The 14,852-nt window shown below is 43.3% G+C and overlaps 1 protein-coding gene across 1 annotated transcript; it reads left to right on the forward strand.

The window, feature by feature from the left end:
• Positions 1 to 1,301: 1,301 nt before the first annotated feature.
• nyap2b (neuronal tyrosine-phosphorylated phosphoinositide-3-kinase adaptor 2b) lies at positions 1,302 to 12,862 on the forward strand (the record flags this gene model as incomplete). Its single annotated transcript, XM_083889554.1, has 6 exons — positions 1,302 to 1,480; positions 4,475 to 4,794; positions 7,519 to 8,601; positions 10,786 to 12,114; positions 12,225 to 12,328; positions 12,575 to 12,862. The coding sequence occupies 6 exons, from the start codon at positions 1,302 to 1,304 to the stop codon at positions 12,860 to 12,862; spliced, it is 3,303 nt and encodes a 1,100-aa protein (XP_083745680.1).
• Between the last annotated feature and the right edge of the window lie 1,990 nt (positions 12,863 to 14,852).

Genomic DNA, 14,852 nt, shown 5'->3' on the forward strand with positions numbered 1-14,852 from the left:
TAGCTGCTCTCTCTTGCCCTGCAATCTCCATCTGGCTGCCCTCCAAACCCTCCTCATGCTGCCCTTGCCTGCCTACACACAAACAGACATACAAATATCACAACACCCCCTCCCCCTCCCTGTACACACATTCACACTGAGTGCGTTTCTCACAGATAAACAGGCATGAGTCTTTGGCTGATTTGACAACACTGACCTACATAAAAGGAGTCATGATTTGCTTCTTGTTCAATACTGATCCATCCAAAATTCACCTTTGGCGGTTGAACATTGCATATACCGTGTTACTCACAGTTGCGCACAGGTCTTCGGGCATGTGCATGCTATAAATGCTTGCACACTGATAACATCATTAACGGCACTATGCAGGGGTTGGATCAAAACTGGGTGCAAATACAGCTATTTTAAACTGGTTCTCTTTTGGGAGGAGTTATTCACAGGATGATTGCACCAATGTGGATGTGTCATTGAAGAGGCTGTTCTCCACAGCAACATCCATGCTGTTTTCTTATGACAGTGATGTCTTCTGTATGTATATGTTTTACAAAATCAAAGGCAGCAAGGAAGACTCAAAATTCATGAAAGCTCAGAAGATTATTTTTAGACTTCCAGCACAAGATGATGGTGATGTGTGTAAATCCATGCACCACAGTCTATTAAGATTGTTCATTTCATCTGTGGGGTTTGTCCCAGGAGTCCTGTATTTTCACATCCGAGCCCAACACATGCTACAACGGCAGAAGATGAAAGGCTCTTTTCACTTTTATGCAGACACTCTGAAAGCCAGTGATTTCAGCCAGGGAATGTGCAAACACAACTGAGAAAATGAGCAGCCGGTACTTAACCACAGCCAGAACTGTAACTGAAGGTAATGAGTAACTGTAGCTAAATATTGTATGTGTGTGTGTATGTGTATGTGTGGAGTGTTTTCGCACAGTGAAACCCCTCGAGGGAAAACACTTACTCTTGCAGACACAGGAATGATGCAAGTCTCACCACCAACATGGACTTTCTTCAGGCCATGATCTCCACACAACAACAGCCAGAAATCTAAAAAAAAAAAAGGAACATCGTACAAACTCAATATGTGACGTTGGCGTGGTGCTGATGCAATCTCGCTTCATTAACCTTGAAAGCTGAAGGTTGAAATTATAACTACCAGGCCAATGGCATGCTTGTTTTGCATTAATAAATACCAATGTATGATGCTACGGTACATATTATTATTTGGGCAAATTAGTTATACTAATATATTTTTTTTATATATTTCCCTATCAGAATGCTGTGGAACAACTTGAAGAATGATGAGCTCCAAAGAGGAGGAACCTCTCCGATTTTTCAAGTATGTTGAGGAAAATGGGCTGAGAGCCTACAACGGCCTGGTTGCTCAGAACTTGGACCACGCCAGGAATGAGAGAAATAGGGCATTCCTGCAGGAGAAAAACGACAAGAAGAGAAAACAGGAGGAAGCCATAAGGAGGTAAAAAAACGACAAACTTGAAATATAGAACAACATATTGATCTGGGTTTAGTAAGTAGATAGTGGTGAAGTAGATTTAGAAGTATCAGTGGGTCTCTCCAAGGATGTCACTGTGTTCACTTGATGAAGAGGTTGTAAGGAATTGGAACAAGTGGCCAGAGGGTCTCTGTGGTAATCGCAGGTTGCCATATTTTTGAGTTTGCAAATGTGGATTGGTGCACCCCATGATCTTAAGTGGATAATTAATTTTTTTTCACTTTTGGACTTATTTGGGACTTGTCCTTGCATTGAGGTCATTGCTGCTCCATTTTTAAATGGAAAGCTGTCAGAGAAAAAAAAAGTACAAGGATGGAGGGGGATGGCAGTGACAGACAGTGTCCCGTTTGTTCAAAGTAAGATTTGACAAGTATCACTGTCAACTATATATAGGGAATATTTTATCCAGTCTACCTCATCCAAGACCAGTCATGTGTGCTGCTGCACAATGTTTCACACAGAGAAACACTATATTGAGTAATGTTTGGATTTATTCATTTGCACACGTGCCCTTAAACAGCTCAATGATTTTTACGAAACCTTTATTTTTTACAAGATGTGTAGTCTTCAAAATTACAGCCAAACTGTGTGTTTATTTTTTATATGATGCAAGAAATGCTTGATACCAAAAATATTGTTTGTGTTGTCAGTGTGTCTCTGACTTACCACATTGTATTTAGCAGGTGTGGCGAGTTAGCTGTCTATCAGATAAACCCCTTCTATGGTCTCTTGGATTCCGAGTATGTGCGGACAGATGTGCATCTTCTGAGCTGATTTACTGTATACAGTCACACTTTGAACCCTGTCACGTTGCTGTCAAAGGGTCATGAGATTTAACAGGAGCTTTTTGGAGGCACTGCGATTGTCCATTTGCATTGCTGGTATGATCAGAGCTGATCGGCTGTATTCATGGCCTATAAAAAAAAGAAAACCAAGTCACAGAATCACACTTCCTGTGCGCTGCTGTTTTAGTCTGATGCAGTAATATATAGTAAATTAGTGAATGGGACACACAGGGTTGTGTCAGAGGAATGTAGCATCTATCTTGCTATCCTTTTACTGGCCCTTTGCTGCTGCCAAAAGCTTAAATATTAATACACAGTTAGTGGAGCAAGTGTCACAAAACAAAAAGAACTGGATTTTTCATGAGGCCCGAGAAGTAGGTCAATGGTACGACCCATTTTTGCAGTAACTGAAGATTATTGTGTCCATGCTTGCATGTGCGTAAATAAACACATGCTGTCTTGTGTGCAACGTGCATGCATGGATGTGTGCAACAGGAAAATAGAATATGTAAATGTGTGAGAAAGGCTGCGGGGGAAACAAATGACGTGACTGTGAGGGAGAAAGAGCTTTTCGATGCAAAGGTATGGAAGAATAGGGAGAAGGACTGGAAAAAAAAAAAACTTAGAGATTAGGTGTGAGCTCAGTTGCAGGAGATGTTTTCTGCCTAGTGACAGCTGGAACAGCCATAGGCCAATCAGATCAGTGTGCTAGGTTTGAGTGAGGCGGGTCTTCCTGCCTGCTGCTCTCTCACTCCGGGTTTCTTTTATTGTGTTTCATCAGAAGTTATTCACAGTCTCTCTCTCTCACTCCCTCACCTACACACACACACACACACACACCCACCCACACACACAGAGAGAGAGAGACATAGATAGAGCTGAAAAACATTTAAAACATATTTACTTATATTTGCATATGCAGGCAAATTTTAAACGGCTGCTTTCCCCTCTCTTTCCTTTTTGTGCCAACAACAGCCATTGTTTGTAAGCATCCCTTGACCAAAATGTATTCTTGATGTGTGTCTTTGTCTGCCTGCCCTTCTGTCTGCGTGTCTGTCTCGTCTGTCTGTGTCACATGGTGTCACAGTGATGAGAACCAGAGCTGCCTGATGACAAGTGAACTCCTACTGGTCTAAGTGCACCTTTAGTCTGTCCTGTAGCCAATCACTGGGCAAATATCCTATAAATAACCCAGTCACCACTACTCCAGTGACACCCGACCACCACACACACACACACACACACACACACTTTTTTTCTTTTTTAACTTGTTTTTCGTTTTCTTTTAATGGTCTTGGCAGTGTGGCATGCACGTAGCAGGAACCACTCCTGTAGAATCTCAGTGTTGCAAGTTAGGTGTAATGTTGGTTGTGCTGAGCACGTGCACTGTAGTATTATTGTTATTATTGTGTGGCGGCAGCTGGCTTTGTTTCTGGTTTCTATGTGTACCCTGTTGCTAAGCAAAGACAAGTCCCTGGTCAGTGAACCCACCACACCAAGCACCTCTGCCCAGCAGCTTGCCAGGATGGATCCAGAGTCAGCAAAGACCCACACCAAGAAGTCTCTCTGTCTCATGCTTTCTCACACATACACAAATGCAACACAAGGTTGACATTAAAGCACATTTTTTAAAGCAAATTCCTCCAGCAGATATTGAGCATATACTCATAGTAAATGTGTTATGTCTTTTGTACAAACCTTTTTCCCTAAACAGATCTTAAGCTCATTTACTCTGCAACACACACACACCAATTACCACACTACACTCAGACATCATTAACGCCCCATTCAGGCCAATCATCCATTTGCAGCGATTGATTGTGTACAGGCTGGGGCACTCTTTGGTGTCAGTCTGTGTGTGGTTGTGTGAGCAGCTCCGGTCATAACCAGGGTTAAACTCAAATCAATGCCTTGCCCTGAGAGAGACCCTGTTTTCAGTGGCACTAACACATCTGTTGATGCCAACTTGAGAATCTCATCATTTGAGCCGTTTGAGGAAATTTGGACGAGCACAAACATACAGTGTGATTTGCTTATCAGGAGACAATCATAATATTTATCAGTAATTTTGTATCTTGTTCTCTTGGAAGAAAACCCCTGCTGTTATGATTCATATTTACATGTTTCACTTTTCTTCCCCTCTCCCCTTTCTCTCCCCCTCTTCCTGTTTTAGGACGGGTGAAGACATTGCAGTTGAAGGCAAGCACTTGCGTATAGGCTCTATTACCATGCCTGACCCCCAGGAACGCATGCCCCTGCCACACCCGCATGCCCTTGCCTGTGGGCAAGGCTTCTCCATACGTTCCCAGTCCCTCCACTCTGTCGGTGGTGGGAACAGTGGGGGTGGAGGTGGAGAGGAAGAAGTGGGAAGCCCAACCTCTAGGAAGCAGCCTCCACCCAAGCCCAGGAGGGACCCGGCGACCAAGCTGAGCATGTCGTCTGAGGCGGTGGACCACAGTCCCATGTCCACTTGCCGTGGGGAGAGATGTGACGGTGAGTGGCGGTGGCACTTCACACAAAACTGCTATGCTATATTTAGTTTCTCTCCGCAGTGTCCTCCTCAACAATGTGTGGCCTACAGTGACATGACATCCAGATATTCACTGCATACTTTAATTAATTGTGGGATACAGTGGTGGCATATTGACGCAGAAATAATAATAATTAGTTACAAGTTCAATGGAGGTCAGAAACATCATGGTCAGAACTAGGCACAAATACAGGTGATAACTAAAATGTAAATAAACTACTGTACATATGGATTAATGTTTTATACCAAAGCAATTAAATAGAGCAACTTTGGTTGCCAATGTCTTCAGGACAAAGCTGTATCTTTGTTGGTGGTCAGATAAACAAATTACAGGTAATTTGTTCCCCATTGTTCACCCACATGATTCACAATCACCTTCTCATTTAAGCTTCAGTGCTGTTAGTACTACATGAATACTGTTTCTACTGATGTATGAGTACTCTGTATAGTGACTAGTTCTGTGTATTGACTTGAAGACTCATCTGCTTTATCGTAAAAAAATGGATGAGTGTGGATTGTTGTCTGATTTTGTCTTTTGTTTGCAAAGTAAATTGCTGATGAAATTTAGCTCGAACACCATTTAGAGATGTGTTCATCAGACCCTGCTGCAATGTCAGTCAGTAACAGCAATAAAACAGACCCATCCAACCATAACTATTGTACGACAACTCAGTGTAGAAAAGCTGTGAACCTGTGAGATTGACAAATGTTTTCCTTAACAAGCCACAGAAAGCGTTCACTACTTAATCACAGCATACAGTACGTGCTGAGCATGAAGTTACAAGCATTGCTCAACGCAGCTGATGTGAACAGAGCTGTCTAAGTGGCAAGTGGCAGGTGACTGTGAGAGCAGGGAGGATTAGAGGTTGGAGAAAGCCACGACTCCAATTCAGTTTGAATGCTGCCCATGTGATGTTTAGGGAGTCGCCCAGCCTGCCTCAGATTGGTGGGGATCTCTGCGTGCACACAGATCTTCCTGGGCACCACGGCAACCATCCCACAGAAACGAAGACCCCCTGCAGCACAGCCAATCACAGCAATACTGAACAGCTTTGGCAAATCAGGCTTCAGAGATGCTGGAGTCTGAGGCTTCAGAGCCAATCGGAGCGAGAGTGTGGGGGTGTCCCTGGCTGAGGGGAGGGTTGCGTGCTCTGTAGCTGGCGCTGTAGCGGGAAGGGGCGGAGCCTGTCTATATAGAATTCATTCAGGAGGAGCGATTGACCTAGATTCAATTTCCCCAAGAGGAGAGGGAGGGAGGGAGAGGGGTTTGCGGGTAAACATATCCACTACAGGGGGGAGGGGGAGAAGAGGGAGTAATAGAGAGAGAGATGAGGAGAAGGAACAGGAAGTAGGAAGAGAGTTGGATGTTTGGAGGGATGGATTCCTCATGAGTGCTGAAACAGATCTCATGACCTACCTTACAAACCTGTTACTTTTATGATAATTATGGAAAAGATAGGTGCACTTTTAACTCCATTTACTCAACGTGCCTATGAACTCAAAATCAAGAAAGCGATTACACAAGACTGTGGAGATCATATCAATCAAACACAGCAGGAATACATCTGGACAGAGCCAATTATTTTATTAACACCAATTAATTAGTGGTAATGAAAAGAGAATTTGGAGACAAGAGGCCCATTTCATTCTCAGATCAAATTAACATCAATGACATGCATCAAACTTGATTAACGCATAACATACTAGTGCAAAACAACATGAAAATGTTCTAATAGCCTTTTGTTTATCCTACTGAATTATCTTGTTTATTCAAAGATTTTCTCCAGTCATTTTCATCACTTAAATAAAAGACTCTAACCAATCTATTTTCAGCAGACTTCAAAGCCACTAATTCAGATAGGAGAGAAAACAAGGACGACATACACCTACTCAGTCAGAGCATTTTCTGGAATACTTCACAGATTGTGACACTGTGTATATGCATGTCCTAATTTACATGTGAGCGTGTAGGCATGTGCAGTGCGTGGTGTAAACGTGCATACATGCATGCATGCCGTGATGGTGGTGAGTCATAAAGTTATGGGAAGTACATGTGTGCCCAAGCCATCTGACGTCTGAATTATTCAAGGCATAAAATCTGCAGTTTGAAGATTTCAGACATGGCCCAGCTCTTAACTACACTTATCCCCTCCTTCATATCAGAGAAAGGACTCTCTAAATATCTCTGACCTAGAAATACGCTGTGAGCAGACCTAGTGGTATAGAGCACTGTGCGTCAACCAGCATCGACAGCTAGTCTCGGACATACTGTACAGTAGTATCTAGAACGTGGACATTGCTCATAGTCTCTATGCATTACATCGAAAGAGATTCACTCTGCAATGCTACGTCACCACTATCAGAAAGAAGCTCCACAGTGTGTGTGACCCAGATACCATACTCACATACTGCTCCACTGCTGTATATATGTGACCTAGAAACATGCATATGCCTCAACTATTCCCACAAATCTGACTCAAGGTATTGCTTTTAGCTGCATACGTCGATCTACATTTGACCCATAGAACAGTCCTAGGCATTATATTAATGCTGATGTTTAATTTAGCGATTCATTATAAATTACACTCTTTTGCTAAATCCAGTGACACCAGTCACGTCACAACACAATTTCAGTCTGTAACGCTTGTGTTAAGACTTTCACTCACTCCTTTCACTCTGTCCTTCAGCAGCTCAAGGATGCAGTGAGGACTGTAGGAGGGTGCCACCACCCAAACCCAAGAGGAACCCCAACACACAACTGAGCATTTCCTTTGATGAGTCCTACATCAAGAACCACAGGAGCAGTGGGGTCTGCCCGTCCAAGCCTCTCCACTACGTCACCTCGCCTCCACAGAGCGACGAGAGCCCCAATGATGACTGTGAAGATGAACCCGTCTACATAGAGATGGGTGGGATTGATGTTGGCACACGAGAACCCCTGAAGAGTGAGGACGAGGAGCCAGGAGAGTCGGTGTATGAGGAGATGAAGTACCCAGCTCTGGATGATATGGAGTACAGGACCGATCCTGTTGGATGCCGCTCTGCATGCCCCACCCCAGCGCCCTATGACCCTGAACCGCTCAGTCGCTGTTCCACACCTCGAAACATTCCCCTCTGTGACATTCCCGCACCTTTTCCCAATTTACTCACTCATCGGCCTCCACTGCTGGTATTCCCACCAGCCCCAGCACAGTGTTCACCCAACTCAGACGAGTCTCCCCTCACCCCTCTAGATGTAACCAAATTGCCCGTGATGGAGAACCAATCCTACAGCAAATCCCCAACATCCTCCACTGAGCCAGCCTCCTCTGCACACATCCGCAGGGAGCTCACTGCCACACCGACCCTCACCATCTCCGGGCGCTCCTCTGCACCTCCACTACCGTGTACCCTATACAAATCAAACTCCTCGTCCTCCTATCAGCGCAGCCACTCCGCTTGTCCATCACCTGTCAGCATGGGTCGTTGTCTCACCCCTCTGAGCCTCATGCGTACACCTCCCTTTGATGCTACAATGCCATTCCCTGGGGGACTGCCTCGCAGCGCCTCTGCCACTCCTCACGGCAAAGGCTCACCACCTCAAGATGGCGCGGGTCGACTCCATGGTTCTATGCAGAACGTGTCGACAGGGCGCTCCCGAACACCCACCAGCCCGCTGGACGAACTAACCAACCTGTTCACCACAGGCAGGAACATGCTGAAGAAAAACACAAGTGGCCGAAAGTCTAAAGAACCTGGAGAAAGTGAGTCAGCACAGTTGCTTCATTATTGTGGCTTGAAGTTAATCAAAAACACACATTGTCTTTGTTTTTATTCCCTAAAAGTCAAGAGTAGACATATTTTACTGCATTTCTTTGAATATATCATGTTTTCTATATCTTCAGTATTCTATTGTTACCTTATCAGCGATGGTGTTTATTTTTGGTAAACAATTTCAGCCATGCCAAATTAGAAGGCTGTTGATATTGTACTACGTTTATCATGCGTTCTACAACCTTACTATCGAAATCTACTGTATATATTGTGACTCCATGAGCCAGGTCTGATACAGATCATATGATTTTAATCTGAGGGGGATTACAGACCAACAGACAGCAGGTCCCTCAAACCTACTCAAGGCATTGGGCCATTAGGCAGCATTACGTTTAAATACGTAAACATCATGTTTAAACACAGATAGCAATACCAAAATCCATGCAACCATAACAGAAAGCAGGGACTGCTCATTATGAGCACCGGTCAAATGATATAAAGTTGCAGCCAAAAAGAGTTGATTAAAGAAAAATAAAGGTTGAATATTCTCAATATTCTCAAATCTACTGTAAATTAATACCATTTCAAACCAGGCATACATGCATGAAGGATAGCATAGTTCATTTATATATATTAAAGAGTTCATATCCATCCTCACACCGAACAGTCTTAGCAACTACAACATAGCAACAGAGGAAGGAGGAGAAAACGCTGTTTCTTATTTGCAGATTCCCTCCCCTTGGGTAATGCAGCCAATCACGGCTCAGGGCATGCCAGTCTACGACAAAGCACTGAGCTTCTGATAGGGATAACTATTCCTCTGAACTCAAATCTCCCCTTGATCACAGGATTTCAGATTCTCTCTTCTGTCCAATCAGCATGTACTCCACTAGAGAAGCCAATCATGAATCTGGGGTTGCTGTCATATAGAGATAGTAGAAGCTGAGAAAAAAAAGTAATGGATTCTTGCTTTTTACAACTAACTGATAAATATCATTCACATTTGATGTATAATCTTGTGATTTCACTTCAGTTTGTTATTAACAGCTACGTTAATTATCCCTGTTGAATAACCAACTTTAGGTGATTATTAGAATGTCTCGTGTTGCATTTAAGTTCCAGGAATTCCCACTGGTTCCCCACTAATCAGCCCTTTGATGGTGTTGTTGTTTTCTTGTCCCATATATTGTATATGTACATCAAGAGAGGGCTTTGTTGGGAGACGGAAAGCTCATGCACCAAACATTATTAAACAGGGAGTGCTGTATTGTTACAGATCTTTTAAGCTTATATTTTTATATATCCCAACCCCTGTGTTAGTGGGGCTTCACCAATGACAGGTTGTGTGTGTGTTGCTCTTTGACTACACAGTACACACCGTGTAATGAGAAAACACATATTTAACACAGTGAATGGAGATTTAATTTTTCGTCTCTCTCCATTTCTGAGGCAATAGAGGCAGCAGCAGCTCGCCTGACCCACTTACCAGCCGGTTAATCGCCATACTGACACACACACACACGCACACACATACACACACGCGTTAGCACAAACTTAAAAGCCATGTATGACACATGTGGGCATGACAGGGTAGCTCTATTCTCGTTTATGGGGATGTATGTTAAAGCCCACATCCAAACCATATAGAGGCACAGCCTCTATATGCATATACATATTTAGTGGTGCTGCAATCATCTAAAGTAGTTTTATTAATGCTTTAATAAATGACATACTTATGACTCCTATTCAGCATTTGCTACACTCCATGCTGGAATGTAAATTGGCAGAATGAGCTATTTTAGTGAGTTTGACTGAATTCAGAGTCAGCTAATCAGTGTGTGTGTTACTGGTAGCGTGTGCCATCTATTATTAGTGCAAAATAAAAGAAGCACAATTCAGATGTGTGTGAGCCCCACATATTAATCCAACACCAGTGGTTTCCTGCAGCTGTTTCAGTGTGAACGGAGTGACACCTAGAGGACATTTGGTGGTAGTGTATAATCCTGTAACAAAAAAACGACTTGTTTGTATACACTATGCCATTTATTATGTCCTATTTATATTTCAAGAGTAATCCAGTTAACTAACTAATATTATGTAGTCATTTGACTTTCAATGCATCATGAACAAGAGCAGAGTAAGTTAGGATGTTATAATAATTTAACGATTGTGCTTTTTTTTTTTGTCCTGCTTTTTTACAGCCGAGTCCAAAAGCAAGTCTAACAGCGAGTCCAAGCGCGAAGGCAAAGAACGTCACAGTCACAGCAAGGAGTCCAAGCGGGACAAAGAGCGTCACAGCAAAGAGTCTTCTCATCGGAGGGACCGAGATAAAGACAGAGACAAAGACAGAGACAGAGACAGGGACAAGGACAGGGACAAGGACAGAGACAAGGACAGAGACAAGGAGAGAGACAAGGACAGAGACAAAGACAGAGGGAGCAACAATGTTGAGCAACTGCCCCACAGACGCAACAGTAAAGACCGCACTTGCAGTAGTCTGGAAACACCACCTGTTCGCAGGAATAGCAGGGACAAAGGCTGCAGCAGTGTAGAGCCCATCCCTATGAGACGAGAGTCCAAAGACAGGAGCTTCAGCTCCTTAGAAACCATCTCTTTGATAAGAAGAGACTCCAAGGACAAGGGCATCAGCAACGGTGACTTAATGCCAAGGAGGGACAGCAAAGATCGGAGCGAGGGACACGGCATGGAGTCTTTGCTGAGACAGGACAGTAAACATAGAGATAGACTGCTGGATCAGCCACCTGAGCTGTTACCCAGACAAGACAGCAAGGAAAGAGCAAGAAATGGTGTAGACTCCAGACATGAAACTAGAGAAAGACTGCTAGATCAGCCACCTGAGCTCTTACCCACACTGGATAGCAAAGAGAGAGCAAGGAATGGTTTGGACTCAAAGCATGAAAGCAGAGACAGACCACCGGAGTTTTTCCCCCGACAGGAGAGCAAAGACAGAGTTAGAGCTGCACCAGAATATAGGCATGATGGCAAAGACCATCGTTCCGATTTGTTACCGGGACCTGATAGCAAAGAGAGAATAAGGAACAACATGGAGCATAGGCACGAAGGTAGAATAGACCAGCCACCAGAGATCCTGCCCAGACAAGAAGCTTCCAGAAGCAGCAATGGTAAAGACAGAGCTGTCTTTAGCTCCGAATCCAAGAATGAGGAGAGAGAGCGGAGCAACCACAATGGAGCAGATATTCCTCCTCCTCCTCTACCCAAGCAGGACAGTAAAAATGTGCGTAAAACTGGCCTTGAGGTGAGAAGGGACAGCAAAGACAGAAGTTTGAATGGCTCAGCTGCTATGGAGTACAGGTGTGATAGCAAAGAGAGAGGCTATAGATCAGAGGGCACGCCTCGACGAGAAAGCAAAACAAATTACAGCACGGAACAATCAAAAGCACAAGAGAGAAATGGCAGCACAATGTCAGGGCAACATTCATCCACGACAACACCTACTCACCATGGGAGGTCATCTGGTAGCCCACCAATGACTATGGGAACAGGAAATGGTGAGAGCCAAGACCTCGAGGTCATGATCCAGTATTGCAGTATCCAGTTGAATAAAATGTACTTATCTGTATATATATCATAAAATAAACAGTTTGATTTTGCTTTGCAGATATGAAAGCAGCACCTAAATATGGCCGCTCAACTTCTGTTCCTGGCAACCCCTCGCCAATGGGAACTCCACAGAGGAGAGTATCAGAGACACATCAAAGTCAGGTAAGCAGATGTCGTCTTTACTGATGTTTTTAGCCTGTAACAAGCTGTGATTATGTAGAGCACTTTGGTCAAACTCAGCTGTGTAAACGTGCTTTATAAATGCATTTTGACTTGACTTTTTTTTTTAACTTTCTTTGTTAATTGTTTTGATATGAGTATTCACATTTTCAGGGCTTTTACAGTATGCAAGCAACCATGACCTAAAGCTGTATTCTCTTCATTTAATGCACTGAATCTGTCCCTCAGATGCCCCAGATGCCATGGATATGTGGGGATACGACTATGCTAGAACAGATTGAGAGGAAACGCACCCTGTGTACGGAGATCCGTTCCAGACAGCATCCACAGCTGCAGAGATTTCTGGAGAGGCCTCCTCTTCCAGACAGGCATGAGGATAGGCACAAAGAGCGGAATCAGTGCAAGCAAGACAATGCATCTGTCCTCCCCGCCTGCGGGAAGAGCAACGGGGCCAAAAAGATCCGTCCTCCCCCCTACCCCACACAGAAAACTGTATTTTGGGACACAGCCATCTGACAGTCACAACACACTTGCACCTCCCAGCCACACAACCCCAAATTACCCACTCCCTCTCCCCCTCTGGATCAGGCCGATTCCTCCCTACAACATCAGGGCAATCAGGACAGCCAATAAGAGCACCAGGGGGATGGCACTTGCTGATGATGTCAAAGGACAATGGTGGTTACCATAGCAATACTTCTGCTCGTTCAGGTTGTCATGTTTTCTTATCATCATTGGTGATAGTTGATATTTTTCTATTTCCTGTGACTGGATTCTTGTAATATAACTAGTAGAATAGATATTTGATGAATAGATATTTTTTAAATGAGATGGGGATTAAAAGCATCTTAAATTATGAATAGTAGATGTAGATGCAATCTAATGTTTGTTTGTTTTTTTAATTATTTATTTATTTTGTTTTTGGTTATTTTACATTTTAAAAGCATAATCTATACATACTTGTACTGGAGTAGCATACTTTTCTTATGCCCAATTCTTTTTTTGTGCTCAAAAGCACCAAAGTGAATGGACTTATTCAATTCTGTCTATATATACACTTCACATTTTTACTGTCGTATAGTAAGTTGAGGAGTTCACGTCAACGTGCTTTAGATTCCAGTATGTTGTAGAATGTACAACACTTGGTCCGGGAACAGAGACAGAAAACTCTGTAGTTTGTACATTACAGTAAGAAGCTGTGTTGTCACTACGTCAAAGCCTTTTGAAGCAGTCAAATCGTTGTAGATGACAAAGAAAGTGTGAAATGTTTCCGTCGTATAAGATACACTATGAGGGTGGGATGGGGAGGGAGTAAATTATGAGCATACATTTTAAACAATATACTTTCCAAAACCAGCCAAAGCCTGTAAAAGCAAGTTATAGGTGTGGTTGCACTTACGGCGTTTTTGGTTATTTAAAATGGGGGTGGCGGCAATAGCTGGCAAGTACCAGCTTACCCTTACTTTGCCACGAACACTTCAAGCGAGCACCATCACACAGTGTGCATACTCCGTGCCAATGACCAGCCCGTACAATCAACACCTGAGCTTTTAGAGCGTTTCTTAATTTTACTGCAGAGTATAATAGCCATATGCACTTGCTTAAGAAATAACTGTCAAGATTATGCTTATATATATATTTTTGAAAATGTTAGGAGTAGCGAGCTGTGACTTGGAAGTTTTAACTGATTGGCTGGGAAAATAAAGGCTCAGGAGACTGGCTGTGTGTGACACGCAGTCATCTGTGATTGGTTGTCTCTGACAATATTTTCCATTGAATTGGCTGGCAACCATTTTAGAGATCAAATTGTATAAAGGACCTATCCCATGGCAACAGCTCTTCCCAGTCAAAAGGACCGGGGTTGCACAAAGGCCTACAAATGATTTAGGCTTTGTTTGAACAGAAGAACTGCACTACCCATCATCTTCCATTACATTTAATTAGGCTGGAAACATACATGTCCCTTCTCCCCCAGCTCTCTCCCTCTACCTCAGCCTTCTGCTTACAGCATCTAAAATTGGTTCTCTTTGCACATTCAAATGCAATGACAACATTGCCAAAATAGTATGGGTTTGACATAATGAGCAAGCTGTTAGAGTGCAGTAACCCTCTCTGGTGAGAATCAATTGTACACAGGTCCCTCTGTATGGTATGTCAGTGTGTGTATGTATGTGTACGTGAGTATGTTTGGGGAGAGAGCTGTGCATGTCTGTGTTTGTGTGCCAAGCTACACTGTATGCAAGATGAATCTTTACAAATGATTGTTTTAAGACATATTTACCCTATCCATAACATTGGTGGGTGGAGGTTTGAAATGTAATAATGATGATGATGTACAATCTTTTTTGTGTATAGATGTGCACTGTGAAAAGGTAGAGAGAGCACCGCACTGTCAGAGTCCTCTGTCCTATTGCACTGAGTGTTCTCTTGTTTTGCGTAATAAACAAAGGAAAGACAAAAAAACATGTTTGAGGAAAAAAGTACTGTATTCTGATTGTCACTTGGG

This window comes from Microchirus variegatus (assembly GCF_963457635.1).
Source record: "Microchirus variegatus genome assembly, chromosome: 5".
Classification (NCBI taxonomy): domain Eukaryota; kingdom Metazoa; phylum Chordata; class Actinopteri; order Pleuronectiformes; family Soleidae; genus Microchirus; species Microchirus variegatus.